A 14,187-nucleotide genomic window follows, 5' to 3' on the forward strand; every position below is an offset into this window, starting at 1 on the left:
TTTGGTTGAATTCCTCAGCTGAATCAAACAATTACAAAATCTTGCATATTACAAGGGATTGTACTTCATGTGGAGCACTTAGCTAAATAAAACTGTTACAAGTTCAAAATGTGGCTGGCACTACACTGAAATCTAGTCCAGGACCAGATTTAGCAGCTGTCTTTCAGTTACTGATTTTAAAATGAATTCAAGCTGAAATTGAGACCACAGTCCATTATTTTTTTATTTTTTTAAATCTTGTAGTACATGAAACTGTGCTTGTATCTGCTTTATTTATTTTGGCGTATGTAGGGAAGTGATTCTTATTTTTCCACTCTGAATCAACTGCTATTTCAGTAAAGGTTCTATAGAGAAGGCTGCAAACAAAGTTGACATCACAGCTGAATCCAGCTGTGGAACAGTTAGAAATTAATTCATCTCAGCTGATAAACAGAAGCCTTCTATCTTCAGTCTCCTATTGGAAAGTCATAATACAAGTGGTGTTAAAGGGTTTAGTCTGAGTTTTTGTTTATTTAAGTGTGGAGGCATTGCAAAGCCTCTCTTGCAATAAAAATGCAAGTGCCTCAGATTACCTGGAGAAATTTTAGCTTAAGATGCCTGTTTTAACCAGTTTCAGGTAGGAAAATACAGTCATACCTTGTGCTTTCACAAGGCACTGACAAGAGTAGGGAGAAAATATGACCTGCCTTAACTGACGGTGCTCGTACTTTTTGCCATCCTTAAGTTACAAGCTAACAAATATTATCTTGAAATTTTTCATTCAGGTGTTAGTGATATGCAGAGGCTCTTGTTGACCATGTTTGCAACCACATAAATCATAGAATGGTTTGGGTTGGAGAGGACCTTTAAAGATCATCTAGTTCCAAGCCCTCTGCCACAAGCAGGGACACCTTCCACTAGACCAGGTTGCTCAAACCCCATCCAACCTGGCCTTGAACACTGCCAGGGATGGGGCATCCACAGCTTCTTTGGGCAACCTGTTCCAGTGCCTCACCACCCTCACAGTAAGGAACTTCTTCCTTATATCCAATCTAAATCTACCCTCTTTCAGTTTAAAACCATTGCCCCCCATCCTGTCACTACAGGCCTTGGTAAAAAGTCTCTCTCCATCTTTCTTATAATCCCGCTTTATGTATTGATGGATTTGGAGCCAAAAATCTCAAAAGCGTCAGTTAGCCAATATTCCAGTAGGTACTGTATGAAGCTTTGGCATCAGCTGTTAGAATGAACCATCCCTTTTCACACATGTAGTCAGAGCGTGTAAGGAGTTTGGAAATGTTAGCCAGTCTGTTCTCAATATACTTCAGACAATTAATTTCCTTTATTCCTTTACAAAATCTTGACCACAGTGCCAATGGAAAGCATTTTGCCACCATGTGTTTTGCACTTGGCAAGTAAGTCATAACAAGATTCTGTTGCACAAGAACCTGCAACTCAACCATTCTCATATTGCCAGTCTAAGACGACCCTTCTCTCCATCACTTGTCTAAGAAGCTGCATTGAAAACTCAATAACTTGGACCCAAAGGATGATTTCACCTCCCACCCTGTAACCATATGCTATTCCTTCAGTGGTAAATGGGTAGATGTTCTCTCATGAAATTCCTTGGGAATACATGAGTCAGTAAATTGAGACAATAAAAGCTCGTAAGATTCATTCACAAATGACTGAGTTCACAAAACAATGGTTATCAACTTAGGAATACAGACTGATTTTCATTATATTATTTATTACAGAAGTTAACTTACTTTATAATTTGATCGGGTACTGCCTTATTTTTGAATCTAGGTTGCTCCTCCAGAACTGGTTGCACTGTAAAACACTGGATATCTGAAATCATCAAAGTTAAGGACATGTTATTAACTATCAGTATGAAATATTGTAGGCTGTGGGGGGAAATTAAAAAAAAAAAATATAAAAAAAGACATTTCCTGATGAATAATCTGCAGGGTTCAGGATTTCATTTGTGGACCTTATTTGGCCAAAAAGGGGAAAATCTGCCAGTAGTAACCAGGCAATATATATTAATTTTGAACTGCATATTTTTATTATTTACTGACCTTGAATATCTGTAGCTGCATTTATCACACTGAATCATTCATTAAATTTTAAAGCCAAGCCAACTTGCAGAAATAACATCAACAACATCCAATGTTAACAGTTTCAATATTTAGCTTTAGGCATGCATAATGTCATGATTAGCATTTCATCTTTGAAATCTGTAATTGAGCAGCCCTTTTACCTGAGATTTTGTTTTTCTGTGGAAGTGTTACTTTTTAATCAAAATACTATATTTGTAAGTAAATATATCATATTCTTACATATTTCAGTATATTTGAAACTCATGCCCTCTGGTTAGATGCCATAGCTTTTTCTTAAGTCCATAAGTAGTGCATCTCCTGTTAGTTGCAAATAGACTTGAGCAAATTCTACTTTAAGAAAGGACTGAAGCATATGATCTCAAAAAAAAGTAAAATCAGTTAAGACACAAGACAGACTTGTGAGAGCTTGGCTCTGAAGCTTAATGTACTATTTTAGACAAGCCTATAATACTCTCTGCTTCAGTCACAACAGTGTGGAAAGAAAGTAGCATTCCTCTTCTCCTCCAGCAGGTTCCATCAGAATAGACTCAAGAAAGCATGTGAACTGTTAAAATATTACCTTGAAAATTAATAAAAGAAAATCAACATGTGAAAAAAATGGCTGATACAATGAGGTGATCTCATATCTGCTCAGCCAGTAATGATTTAAATCAGAATGTGAAGAAAAAGATAGTGCATGCAAGCAACTGTTAGAGTACTTCCAAACAAGAATAATTTAGGGCATTCTAAAAGGTGGTTAATAATATTTATGAGTTAATTTTCCTAGGAAACTTTCTGAGAGTGACAAAAGCATATTTATGTTGCCAAGAAATACAGATGATACCCAAATGCAGTACCAGTCAGAACAATGTTCAAGGAAGACATGAATTTAAAACCAAGACACAACAGCTAGAAATGTGAGGTAACAGACAATTTGCCGCTTTAAACTTAGCTAATTCAAGTGTTCATCACTGGTTTGCCATTTGAAGAAAATAAAGGTAAACCATGTCTGAACTTGAATGAATTTTCTTCACCAAAAGGGTTATCAAGCACTGGAACAGGCTGCCCGGGGAAGTGGTTGAGTTACCACACCTGGAGGTATTTAAAATACATGTAGACATGGCACTTAGGGACATGGTTTAGTGGTGGACTAGGTTTATGGTTGGACTCAGTTATAAGGGTCTCTGCTAACCTAAATGATTCTATGATGACTGAAAGAGACAGACTCCTTGGAATTGTGAGAAAAACAGCAGCAAGCATCTTGGGAACAATCCATAAAACACCTGCAGGACGTAAAAGTATAAGTGCAAGCTGAGTTGTCACATTAATAAACTTTCATCCTTTTTAAGAAATTATTGTTCCACACAGGTAAACTTGCTAACAACAAGATTTCCCCAACCCGCCTTCATTCTGTAATCTCCTGTGTGTTCAAGGATACATTGACCAGGAGAATTTTTCACATCCTTTCCAGGTGCTGACGTGGTGTTCATCTTCTCCGCACTGGGAAACTGAGTCATCAGCTGTGCCTGGAAATCCTCTCTCCTCTCATATTCCTTCCCACGATAGATGAATACTTTGTTCTGCAAGGAATAAACAGCTGATTTCTTGGGCTGTACGATGCTGGGGCAGAAGTTATAGATGCACGTTTATCAGTACAAAGACACAATGGGGTCTCCAAATTTTGGAACGACTCTTACGGTTTTCTGAATATTAGTTAACTATACAGCAAGACAGCCCTTTCACCAGGTGCTGGAATGCAGCACTGACTCTGCAGAGACGATACTTTATGCTGTTAGATAGAATGAAGATAAACTGGCATCATCACTAAGGATGCTCCTGTAGAGCAGAATAAAATCAGAATGAGAGGTAAGAAAAGCACTGAAATTCCTTTTCTTCTTGTCTGTCAAGTAAAAGGATTTGCTTTCAAATACATTCTGGGTCCAGGTTTTGCAGCTTTCTAATACCAACATATAGGTTTCTTCTGCCTGCTCCTTCTTGGTATTACAAAATGTCCTATTTTACAATACAGTCTAACCCCAAATGTGCTCATTTGTGGTTCAGTTTGCTTCATTTAACAGAGTACTTCTGTAATACCAGAAACAAAAGGTGCATGCTTCCTTTGGCATAATATTAGCATATCTTTTCACTTTTTTTCCCAGTGTTTTCAAGGCAACTTTGGCCTTTAAAACTGGGAAAGAGAGGTCTTCCATTGCTTTTCAAGTGTGAGAAAAGCTACCATATTCGTTTTAGTATATAAGAAAAAAATTTATTTTTTTCTACAAGAAAACATCAAATATTCAGGTTAGTTTTATGCTCTGAAGAGATGCATTACTGTGGTTAAAAGAAAGCAATGATCTTTTAAAAAACTAAAGTAAAAGCTGCTTGGGCATGACTTCCTAAGTTTGTCAGGTTTCTTGAAAAAACAGACCCTTTGGAGTGTTGATTTCTCACATGGTAATTATAAAATGGAGAAAAGTAAAGAAAACGGAGAGAGTAGATTCAGTGTATAGAGGTCTGTTCAATGAATACAGTTCAAACTTACCGTAAGTGTCTTAAGATATCAACTAGCTGATACCATTCAGGAAAAAAACACAAGTAATACAAGACAGTTGGTATGAACATGTCACCTCAATGCATATTAGAGATCAAAAAAGCAATCTGAACTTCAGTAATTACAACGAAAACAGGAAAACAAAAAAAGAAACATCAGTATCACAATTAACACATTCATAGTGTATCCACATTTGAAACACTGTGTACGCTTCTTGTCCTACCATCTCATGAACTAGAAAATGGACAGCAAGGGAACCAGGATGTGAAAACATATGGAATGGTTGCTGTGGAAGCAATGTTTAAACAAACCAAGACTCTCAGGGAACAATATGTCATGAATGGCGTGAAGAAGGTGATTAAAGAACAACTGTTCAGTCTCCCTGTAAGAACTAATGTGGACAAATTATCACATGACACTAAAAAGGCAACAGTAAACCTCCAACACACAGAGCTGTGTACTGTGAGGCCACAGTATGCTCTGGAGAGCATCAGTTCAGAAAGCAACTGCACAAATTCACTGTAGAACAATCCAAGAAGGACTAGAAAACAAATGTGTCACCTCCACCCCCGAAGCTGTTTATCAGGTAAGTATGGAATACATACCAGGTCAATATCACTACACGCAATATTGGGCTATAGAATGCATTGGTCTGAAAAATATGCTGTTTCTACATTCGTAATGTATTTCAATTGTAGCTGAGAGGCAATATAAATCTGAGACTCTTGTCAGTCCATGACAAGGTCCACGTAAAATACCAAGCTGCTGTGAAACAGAATTTTGGATTTAATTCGAACACAAGTAGTTAATGACATTCTACTAGTTATCAATAAACTGTGTGGGGACTCATCTGAGAAATAGGTACTGGAAGAGCTGCCCATACCAAATTACATCATATTGCTGCATTTGGCTCTCACAAATCAATTTCACTACTTGATACATCTTCTAGTTTCCACAAGCAAACCAAGAGAAAGAATCAACTTAAACACATTTGAAAACTTTTCATACATATTCTTACAAGTAACAATTCAGATTCTGACTACAGTCCTGCATCCAAGCAAAACTAAATCCCTGGCAAATACCCCCACAGGCTCACTTGCATTAGTAGAGTACACTCATATTTTTAGAAGCATGTGCAAATAGATGAAAAAAGTAAGAATTTAAACAGGTTTACCCTTAGAAATGTGGGGAATCCTTGGCCATAATACCCAACAGCAAAATAGTCTGGTTTAGGTCTCAGAATTTTCATGATGTTTTCATAGAACTTCGCTTGTTGAATCTGAAAGCAAAACCAACTGCGATTACTTCTGTTTGTTGTTTTGGTGGGTTTTTTTCCTTTTTTTTTTTTAACCTTTGCAGTAGTACTATGCTATGTACTTCAGCTATCAGTGGGTATGCAAGAGCTACCAATTATCAGTTGGTAAGCTATAGCAATAATCAGCTGGCATGCACATGACACTGCTGTGGTACATTAAATATTGTTTAATTTTATATGCAAATATAATACATAGCTAAATGCGTATGGCTTCAGCTTCAATTATTTGACCTCAGAATTGGGCTTACCCTTAACTTTCTAGCATGAAAAACACCACTCTTCAGTTTAAACACTTAACTGATAACATTACTGAAATAATATGTTCAGAAAAACTCCCTGCCTCAAACGTTTTCTGAGGTACGGATCAACTCAAGCTTTTGCCCTAGCATCATGCTAAGGACACACACCACGTAAAGGGCTTAGAACAACGTCTTCCATAAAATACTAAGTGCCATTTAGGTTTACTATTTTTATTTCCAGTGTTATAACTATCAGACATGCAACACTGCAACTTAAATGGGATTGGCAAAAATATTGTCTTTATCTTTTAGTTTATGATAAAAGCAGAATTGAGTGGGAGGAAAAGAAGCTTTCTTTATACACAACACTGTTAAAGAATGTCATGGATTGATTCCCATGGTTTCTTCACGGAAGATTCAGAGATATCCATTGAATGAGTCCTAAACATTTGTTAAAGATCATATAAGCGTGGAATCTTGAGGGTGGAAAAAAAGAAGGTATGTGGTGGAGGGGATTATTTTTGGATTAACTGAACTTTAATGAAAACAAATAATTGAACATTTAATCTTCCTTTAAAATCTTCCTGCTAGTCTTTGGACCTAGATGTAATTCCTTGTGATGTATTACTTTCCCAGTCCCTGATTAGGACAGAATTCTTTAGGCTTGTCAAGATCTGAGTTCCTAAAATTTAAAGAAAAAGTGCAGGGAAAAAATTCATTCAGGTGCTTCTTCTACCCTAAAGCAGTACAAAGGCCTCAAAAGCTTGTTATATTTCTTTTATTCATGGCCTTTAAATTGCACTATCTCATAACATGTTTATCTTGTCTATAGAAGTTTCAAAACATCTCAATAAGCATATGTCCATGCAACTTCAACAAACATTTCTTTATGAATCTCTACTTTACCACTGAAATGTTACAATACAACACGGCAACTCTTTCACAAATAAATTAAAAATCAATTGCAGACAACAAGCTTATAAGCAGCTCTATCATTTGATAGCTCAAAAGTACTAATTTCTGTGACTGAAATAATTTGAAGATCTGTAGATAATCTTACCAGGTTTTGACTTAGAAGTTCATAGTCAAAAACTTCCTTTTCATACTGCTCTGCAAGTTCTTTGCATAAAGATATGGCTTCTTCCCACATCTGCAATGTAACCGCATATTCAAAAAGTAAATCCAGTACCAACAGGTTTTTAAGGCATCACTGTTTGACTACAGTTTTATTGATTATGCTATCTTTAAATTGCAGTCATTTATTAACAGCACAGAATGGAAGACTCAGTGCAATCATAAACTTTAGGAAAACAGATTAATGCAAAAAATGAAAGTGTTCTATGGTTCATTACAGGAAGGAATAAGTAAACCTACTTTATTCTTACAATAAAATAATAACAAATCACCTAACCTTTCAGATACATTAAAAAAGAAGAGTAAATAACTAATGTGCATAACATCCAGAATACACCCCAAGCATAGGAGCAGTGTATGAGGGGACCGGCACCTGCCTCTCTAAAACACACTTCATTTTACAGAAATTCTGAAGCATACATAATCATAGGTAGCCTTGCACATGACAGATCTCCTTGTCAGCTAAGAAATTACAAGGCTTAGACTTAAATTGCCACTTGCCCAGAGTACCAGCTTGTTTCTTTCCACACAATAGCTGCTTCTGAAAATTACTGTGAGGAATTACACAGCTGCATTGGAAAGACTAGGACAGTTTTTCTCGACTGCTGTAGGCACTTGATGTATGGCAGCACAAAAGTGGTCTTAAAGAGATAGAAACTCCCCCTCTTGAGGATATATCTCAAATTCAGTCAGTCTTCTTATCTATTCAGAATAAAGGAGACAAAAGGGGTTTTCAGAGCATAATTCTCTACTGCTGCAAGGACAGTGGTGGTCACACACATTGTGACCATTTTTACGTGGTGCGATGTACTCCTAGCCTAGGTAGTTCTGAACCTGACAGCTGCATTCAGCTGCCTGCAAACCTCCTCTATGTATCTGAGGAGAACCTGAATGATAGGTAGGTCAGAAATCATGAGGATTTGATCATTCTGATACAGTGGGTGGGAACTATTACATTGTAGTTATGTCAGATGCCAACAAAAGAACCCTGAGAAGTTATAAATAACGCTGCATTTGCCTGCATGGTGCTGAAGCACCAAAAACTTTCTCCTTTTTGAATTATAGGAGGGACTTTCATGGGGGAGTTACGCCTTCATTTTGCAAGAAGCACTAATGAATTGCCTTCCCCCTTCATACCTTTGGTTGCAGCTGAACAAGGCATGACGACTTAAAGGCCTTATTGGGTCATAAGATTCATTTTTCAGCATTGCAGAATTTTTCCTGCTTTCTAGTTCCTTTGCTTTATTTCCAAAAACCTCAGCTCTACTGTCATTGTATTGACAGGCAATTTTGTTAGCAACTTTTTTGAAAAAGCTGAACTAAACCCAGGTACTGAACATCAAACAACTACATTTTAAGTTTGGGATGCAATTCTCAGACCTCTCTGAAACAAATATGTCTATTTTGAACGGTCTGGGTTTTTGGGAGATAACGACTGAAAGGTTTAGAAATGCAATCTGTGTAATCTGCATTCTTTTCCTGGTAAAGCAAAGTACATTCAACATTTTTTTACTATTTTGTTACTGTCTGACAGAGATGCTTGTGACTGGTATAAGCATTAGCCCTCTTTCTTTGTGAATATGGTTACTGAAAGAACATGTTCATATAGAAGAGATATACTCTGTGAATAAGCCTTCAGAACACAATTTTTACTTGACCCACATTTCAAAGAGGATTTCCTATGCAAACGTTCTATACAGAGAATATTCATTAAATACTACTATACAAAGTAACACAGTAAAAAGATATTTGGCAGGGGGAAGCACTCTACAGACCCACCTTTCCTTTGTCAAAGTATTCTATGATCTTCTCATACAAATTCTCTTTCAAGTGTCGATAGGTCTGTGAACACTGGAACTCTGTTGACATGACTTGGGGGGCACACTGTTCATCTGACCACTGAGAATAAAAACACATTAAAAACCACATGATTTTGGAGTTCAACATTTCACACACACACATATCCCCCCTCTCCCAAAGTCTGGTCCCCTGGGCTCTTCTAAGTGATTTTTTCCCGGTCTTTTTCACTTTCCACAAAGAAACTGGGAAAGGCACTGGGAATGTTTTCATACCTCTTCAAACAAGCACTGTATTTCATGTGATAACCAGGACTAGACATAACATTTTAAAAATCTGTGTTCCTTCCTTTGGTGAAAAGCTGAACTTATATGGTTCTGAACTACTAGAAATTCTGTAAGATATCTCAAATTTTTTACTGAAGAACATTAACATTTTGAATTTTCTCTTGAAATGCAAATGCATCTTAATGACCATTTCTATTGATAACATCAGTTACAATGAGAATAAACACTAGTTATAGTAAAAAATAATTACCAGCTACAAAAGAAAGCAAGCATAATTTGGCAGAGTGATCCATATTATTTAAAACAAAAAGTCAGATGTTCCCCTGTGATAGCTGGAAAAATTTGTGTTTAATTTTAATCCTTGTTATGCTTGGGATAGTAAGAAATCAGCAAAATAAAAACGACATGGAAGCTAAATGACTTCAGAATTTGCACACAATGTTCTCACTATAAAGTAAAACTATTTTTACTACAATACTTAGTTTTACCAATACATGGGCTTTTAATCACCTATTGAAAATACAGTTTCAACAACTAATGTTAATTTTGTATGACCTGCTGCAGTATTTTTAACTAGAAACATGAATAGCCCTATGGAAAATAACTAATATGCAGTAAATCAGAGGTTAAGAATCACTTTTTAATTTATAAATTTGAAAATTGCAAAAGCTTACTTATATATTGAGTTTAGAAAATCTAACCTTCAAGAGCCACGTATGGAGTAGAAGGGTATATGCTGCTTCCGTGTAATTCTCACAATCTAAATGAAGATCTCGCAATTTATACAAATATCTGTTGGAGGAAAGAACAAAAATTAGACTAGATATTGACACGACTGGAATACCAAGTGTCAAAAACATTCTAGATAAACTCTGTAATGGAAACGTCATAGATGTCATGCAATCAATCACTACCCAAAGAGTCTTTAAGGACACTGAGAGAGGTTAAAGCTCTGTGCATTTGTTCAGGCTTTTCTGTGTTCTCTTTGTATGCTGAAACATGCACAAAAGGAGGGGAAAGAGCTAACCTCCTTCTGCAAACTGTTGTCAGCTCCACCTCCAGGAGGAAGAGGAAGAACTACTAGACTCAAGGTCTCGGAGTCCATTATTTCTGGACTGTTACTAAAGATAGCTGTCTTTCTCTGTAGCACTTTTTGATTGCATGTAAACACTTTGATGTAAATAGATGCAAGCACAACAGATAACACAAGGTAAAGGAGAAAATAGAAAATATCAGGCCAGAAAGACAAAGCAAGTCCCTGTACAACTTGGAAGACAGTAAGGGCAGAAGAGTTGTTCTGTGTTGCCAGTGTTCTTGATTCCTAGGGCAGCACTGCTGCTACAAGCACAACCACTGCCCATCGTATGATTCAAGCCACATCTTTTCCAGCAGCCAGAAAGAATAAGTGCATCTCATCCTCCTCTTACACACAACAGGAGTTTTGACACAGCAACTCTGACACCTTGCTGTAGCAGTTCAAGCCATTACCATTCCCAGCCGTCAACCCAACTAAAGAGGTGTCCCCCTCAGCAATGCCCGCAGAGGAAACACGGTTTCTCCCTGGCTGCCCCAGCTCATAGCTCCAGGTTTAGCTCTGAATCACCTCCCGTGCTCATTTCAGCTGAGATTCTGGGCTTTGTACTGCAGTGGCTGAGGTGCAGGTGGTTCTGCAGATTTTGCAGAATGAGAGGAGAGGCAGGAAATAGTGAGCTTCTGAACAGCAAGATTTGTTGCAGCTCATGTGCAAAACTCTTGGAGACAGTAAGAGTATGACATGGCATCACATCTGAAAGAATTTGCCAGTATAGCTATAGCTCTTACAGAAAAATACTTCACTACTAATTCTGCATTGCATGTAGTGTTACATATTTAAAGAGACTTGGCAGACTGCACAGTTCTACAAAACCTGAATGTTTTTTCTGCCATTCTAAATGTATGATACACCCTCCATCAAACCACAAATCTAGCTGCATTTTCTTTGTTTAAAATAATAGACAATGAATGTTGAGTGACTTGATCAACTAAAAGTTGATTCTTGGGGAAAAACAATGCTGCTGATGAATACATAGATTCCAAATTGCAGAAGGCTAAGTAAACAATGGAGTAAGAATATAAATGAGGCCAGGGCTACAACAGTCATTGTGGGTGGTGAACTAACATTAAGTAACAGAAATCCAAGTACAAAGATAAACCAGAATTTGTAAGAGAATATTATTGCCCTTTCCAAAACAGATCCAATAGAACAACTGCCATACCTGATATACATCTCTTCACGGTTAATGTCCTTGTAGAAATTCTAGGGACACAAACAGTTAAAAGTTATCTTCTAATGTCTTTTATTAAAACACAGGAAAAAAAAGATATATATTGAGGTTTAGCTTTTCTTGCTAGTTGGACAGAATAAGAAATACATTATTTACAGACTCCCTTAAATTTAAACCTGGCACTACTATTTCAATTAATATTTTAATTAGTTATTAGGATGTGTTATTATTATATATACATATGTATACCTCTCTTAGTTCACTAATGAAATCATTAGTGAAAGTTTTTCTGTTGGAGAAGAAGAAAATATGGTTAATCAAATGCATTAATATAATAAACCACATCGTCTGGCTACACTCCATGGCCAGAAAAGCAGCTGGTATTTATTGAAGTTGATACGTAACATTGTTGCACAATAACTCTAAGGGGGCTAATTCCAGGAATAAACCCCATTTTTGTCACCACAACACTTTTGCAGGTGTATAAGTTGCTAAGGCTGTGCAAAATGTATGACAAGAATTGCCTCCTGAAGAGTTGCCGAAATTTATACGACATTGTGCAGCAATTACTGAGGAACAGAGAGTATGTGAGCGCAATACATATTAACCATGTTCTCTTTCCAACCTTTAAAGTTGACAAAGGTTCCTCTCCAGCTTAGAGGAATTTCCTGGTGGAGGAATCTCTATATGCAATATCCTCATTACAAAATAGGAATTGGAAAAAAGACAGGGTGGCCTAGAACCAGATCACAGACTCAAACCTTGTTGGCACCTTACTGCAAGTGTATGTTGCAGATTTCTTCCCCAGATTTAAAAACCATAATTACTGAGTTGCTAAAGCAGCAAGTGGATTAGTTCCTCATGCCAAACTTGACTCTGGCAAAAGCCCACCGTTATGTTAAGCCTATCAAAAGATAAAGGTATATGAGCAGTAGACTGCCTTATTTATCCACGTAATCAAAGTGGATAAAACATACAAGCAAAACTGAAGAACTAAGTGGACGTTGCTTTCAGTTTATGCATATATCCATGCAAATAGATATAAAAATCTCTTGCCTCAAATTTTAAATCACTAGTGAGCATTGTCAACCACTCCTGTCCCCAAGAAGATTTACCTTCGTCTTTAGTAAATGGATTCTAAAGCTCTTACCATTGTCACAGAAGAATTACAAGAGAGAACTTACCAGTAAGTTCACAGTGCAGCTCATGCGATTGTCCTTGCTTTCATCATTCATCACAGTTCGGTAATCCAGCAGTTTCTCCAAAAGGCCTTTAATTAGGCTGACAAAACCTTCAACCAAGTTAAATATGCTGGGATACTGATGCGCGCACTCTGTAAGACTGCAAACACAAAAAAAATGTTTTTACAATACTGTGAAAATTAGCGGCCCATCAGCCTAAAAACTATTTGGTCCTGAAGGCAAATACTGAATTAGGGCTAAAGCAACTGCAGAAAGCACTGGAAATCCCCTTTCTGGGTTGGTAATTTAAATATCCAGAAGACAGATGGGATATAAATCAAAAGAAAAAAAAATGAAACATTTCGTTTTCATGTCTGAAAATGACTTCAAATTCAAGGGTATACCCACAATTTCAGAATGGAGCAACCTGCATGTGTGGTATAACAAACTCAAGTCTCTAAAATGCCACACTGTTGCAATAAATGCTACACCTTCCTTTCCTCTGTATTGCACAGCATGAAATGGAACAATTGTTTCCTTCTCTTTGTACAGTTATGTGAGAGTAGAAAGTTCAAACTAACATAAATTAAAATTTTAAGTCAAGAAAGACATTCACTGACAAGAACCTCACCTGAGCAATTTGCCCTTGAGAAATAAGCAAAACAATAAATGTTCCGCCAATTAAAAAACCCAGTTAGTTCTCTTTTGATAAAAATATAAGAAAGCGAGTTTTATACATCATCATCAAATTCCAATTTACATTTACAAAATATTTGCATGTGCTGTTTCTATGAAGTGCTAAAGTGATTTAGGAGTAGATATTTCACATTACTATCATCGCTTTGGTTTCAAAGTTTAACTGTTTAAACATTATGAAATGATTACCAGCATGTCATTAAGGATTATTTTCTCTCCTTGCTTAACAGCTTGTTTCCTTTACTTAGCATTCTGGTTTTCCATTGGGATTCTTTCTGACAAATTGCATTTTTTAATATATTTAATATATATATATATTTATATATATTCACATAAATATTTACAGATGCATGTATTGGGCCTGGCTGAGATGGAGTTAATTTACCCTGCAGCAGCCCTCATAGTGCTGTGCTTTTATTGGTAGCTAGAAAGGTGTTGGTAACACACCAGTGTTTTGGCTGCTGCTGAGCAGTGCGGGCACAGCGTCAAGGCTGGCTCTCCGATGTCCCTCTCCCCGCCAAAGGCCAGTAGGCTAGGGGTGGACAAGGTCTTGGGAGGGGCCATAGCCAGGACAGCTGACCCAAATTTACCAAAGGGATATTCCATACCATATGACAACTGCTCCGAAATAAAAGCTAAGAT

General features: G+C 37.0%; 1 protein-coding gene across 2 annotated transcripts in view; it reads right to left on the bottom strand.

Annotated features, from left to right (window-relative positions):
* The window catches only part of DOCK2 (dedicator of cytokinesis 2), a 214,236-nt gene that overhangs the window by 18,601 nt on the left and 181,448 nt on the right, over positions 1-14,187 (bottom strand). For both annotated transcript variants that reach the window (XM_049829393.1, XM_049829394.1), the window contains exons 35-42: positions 12,853-13,009; positions 11,660-11,700; positions 10,106-10,196; positions 9,100-9,219; positions 7,247-7,336; positions 5,807-5,911; positions 3,520-3,661; positions 1,749-1,830 (exon numbers count right to left, since the gene is read on the bottom strand). In XM_049829393.1, the coding sequence (XP_049685350.1) occupies positions 1,749-1,830; positions 3,520-3,661; positions 5,807-5,911; positions 7,247-7,336; positions 9,100-9,219; positions 10,106-10,196; positions 11,660-11,700; positions 12,853-13,009 (828 nt within the window). The remainder of the gene's footprint in view (positions 1-1,748; positions 1,831-3,519; positions 3,662-5,806; positions 5,912-7,246; positions 7,337-9,099; positions 9,220-10,105; positions 10,197-11,659; positions 11,701-12,852; positions 13,010-14,187) is intronic.

The sequence above is a fragment of the Accipiter gentilis genome, chromosome 26, assembly GCF_929443795.1.
Source record: "Accipiter gentilis chromosome 26, bAccGen1.1, whole genome shotgun sequence".
Classification (NCBI taxonomy): Eukaryota; Metazoa; Chordata; class Aves; order Accipitriformes; family Accipitridae; genus Astur; species Astur gentilis.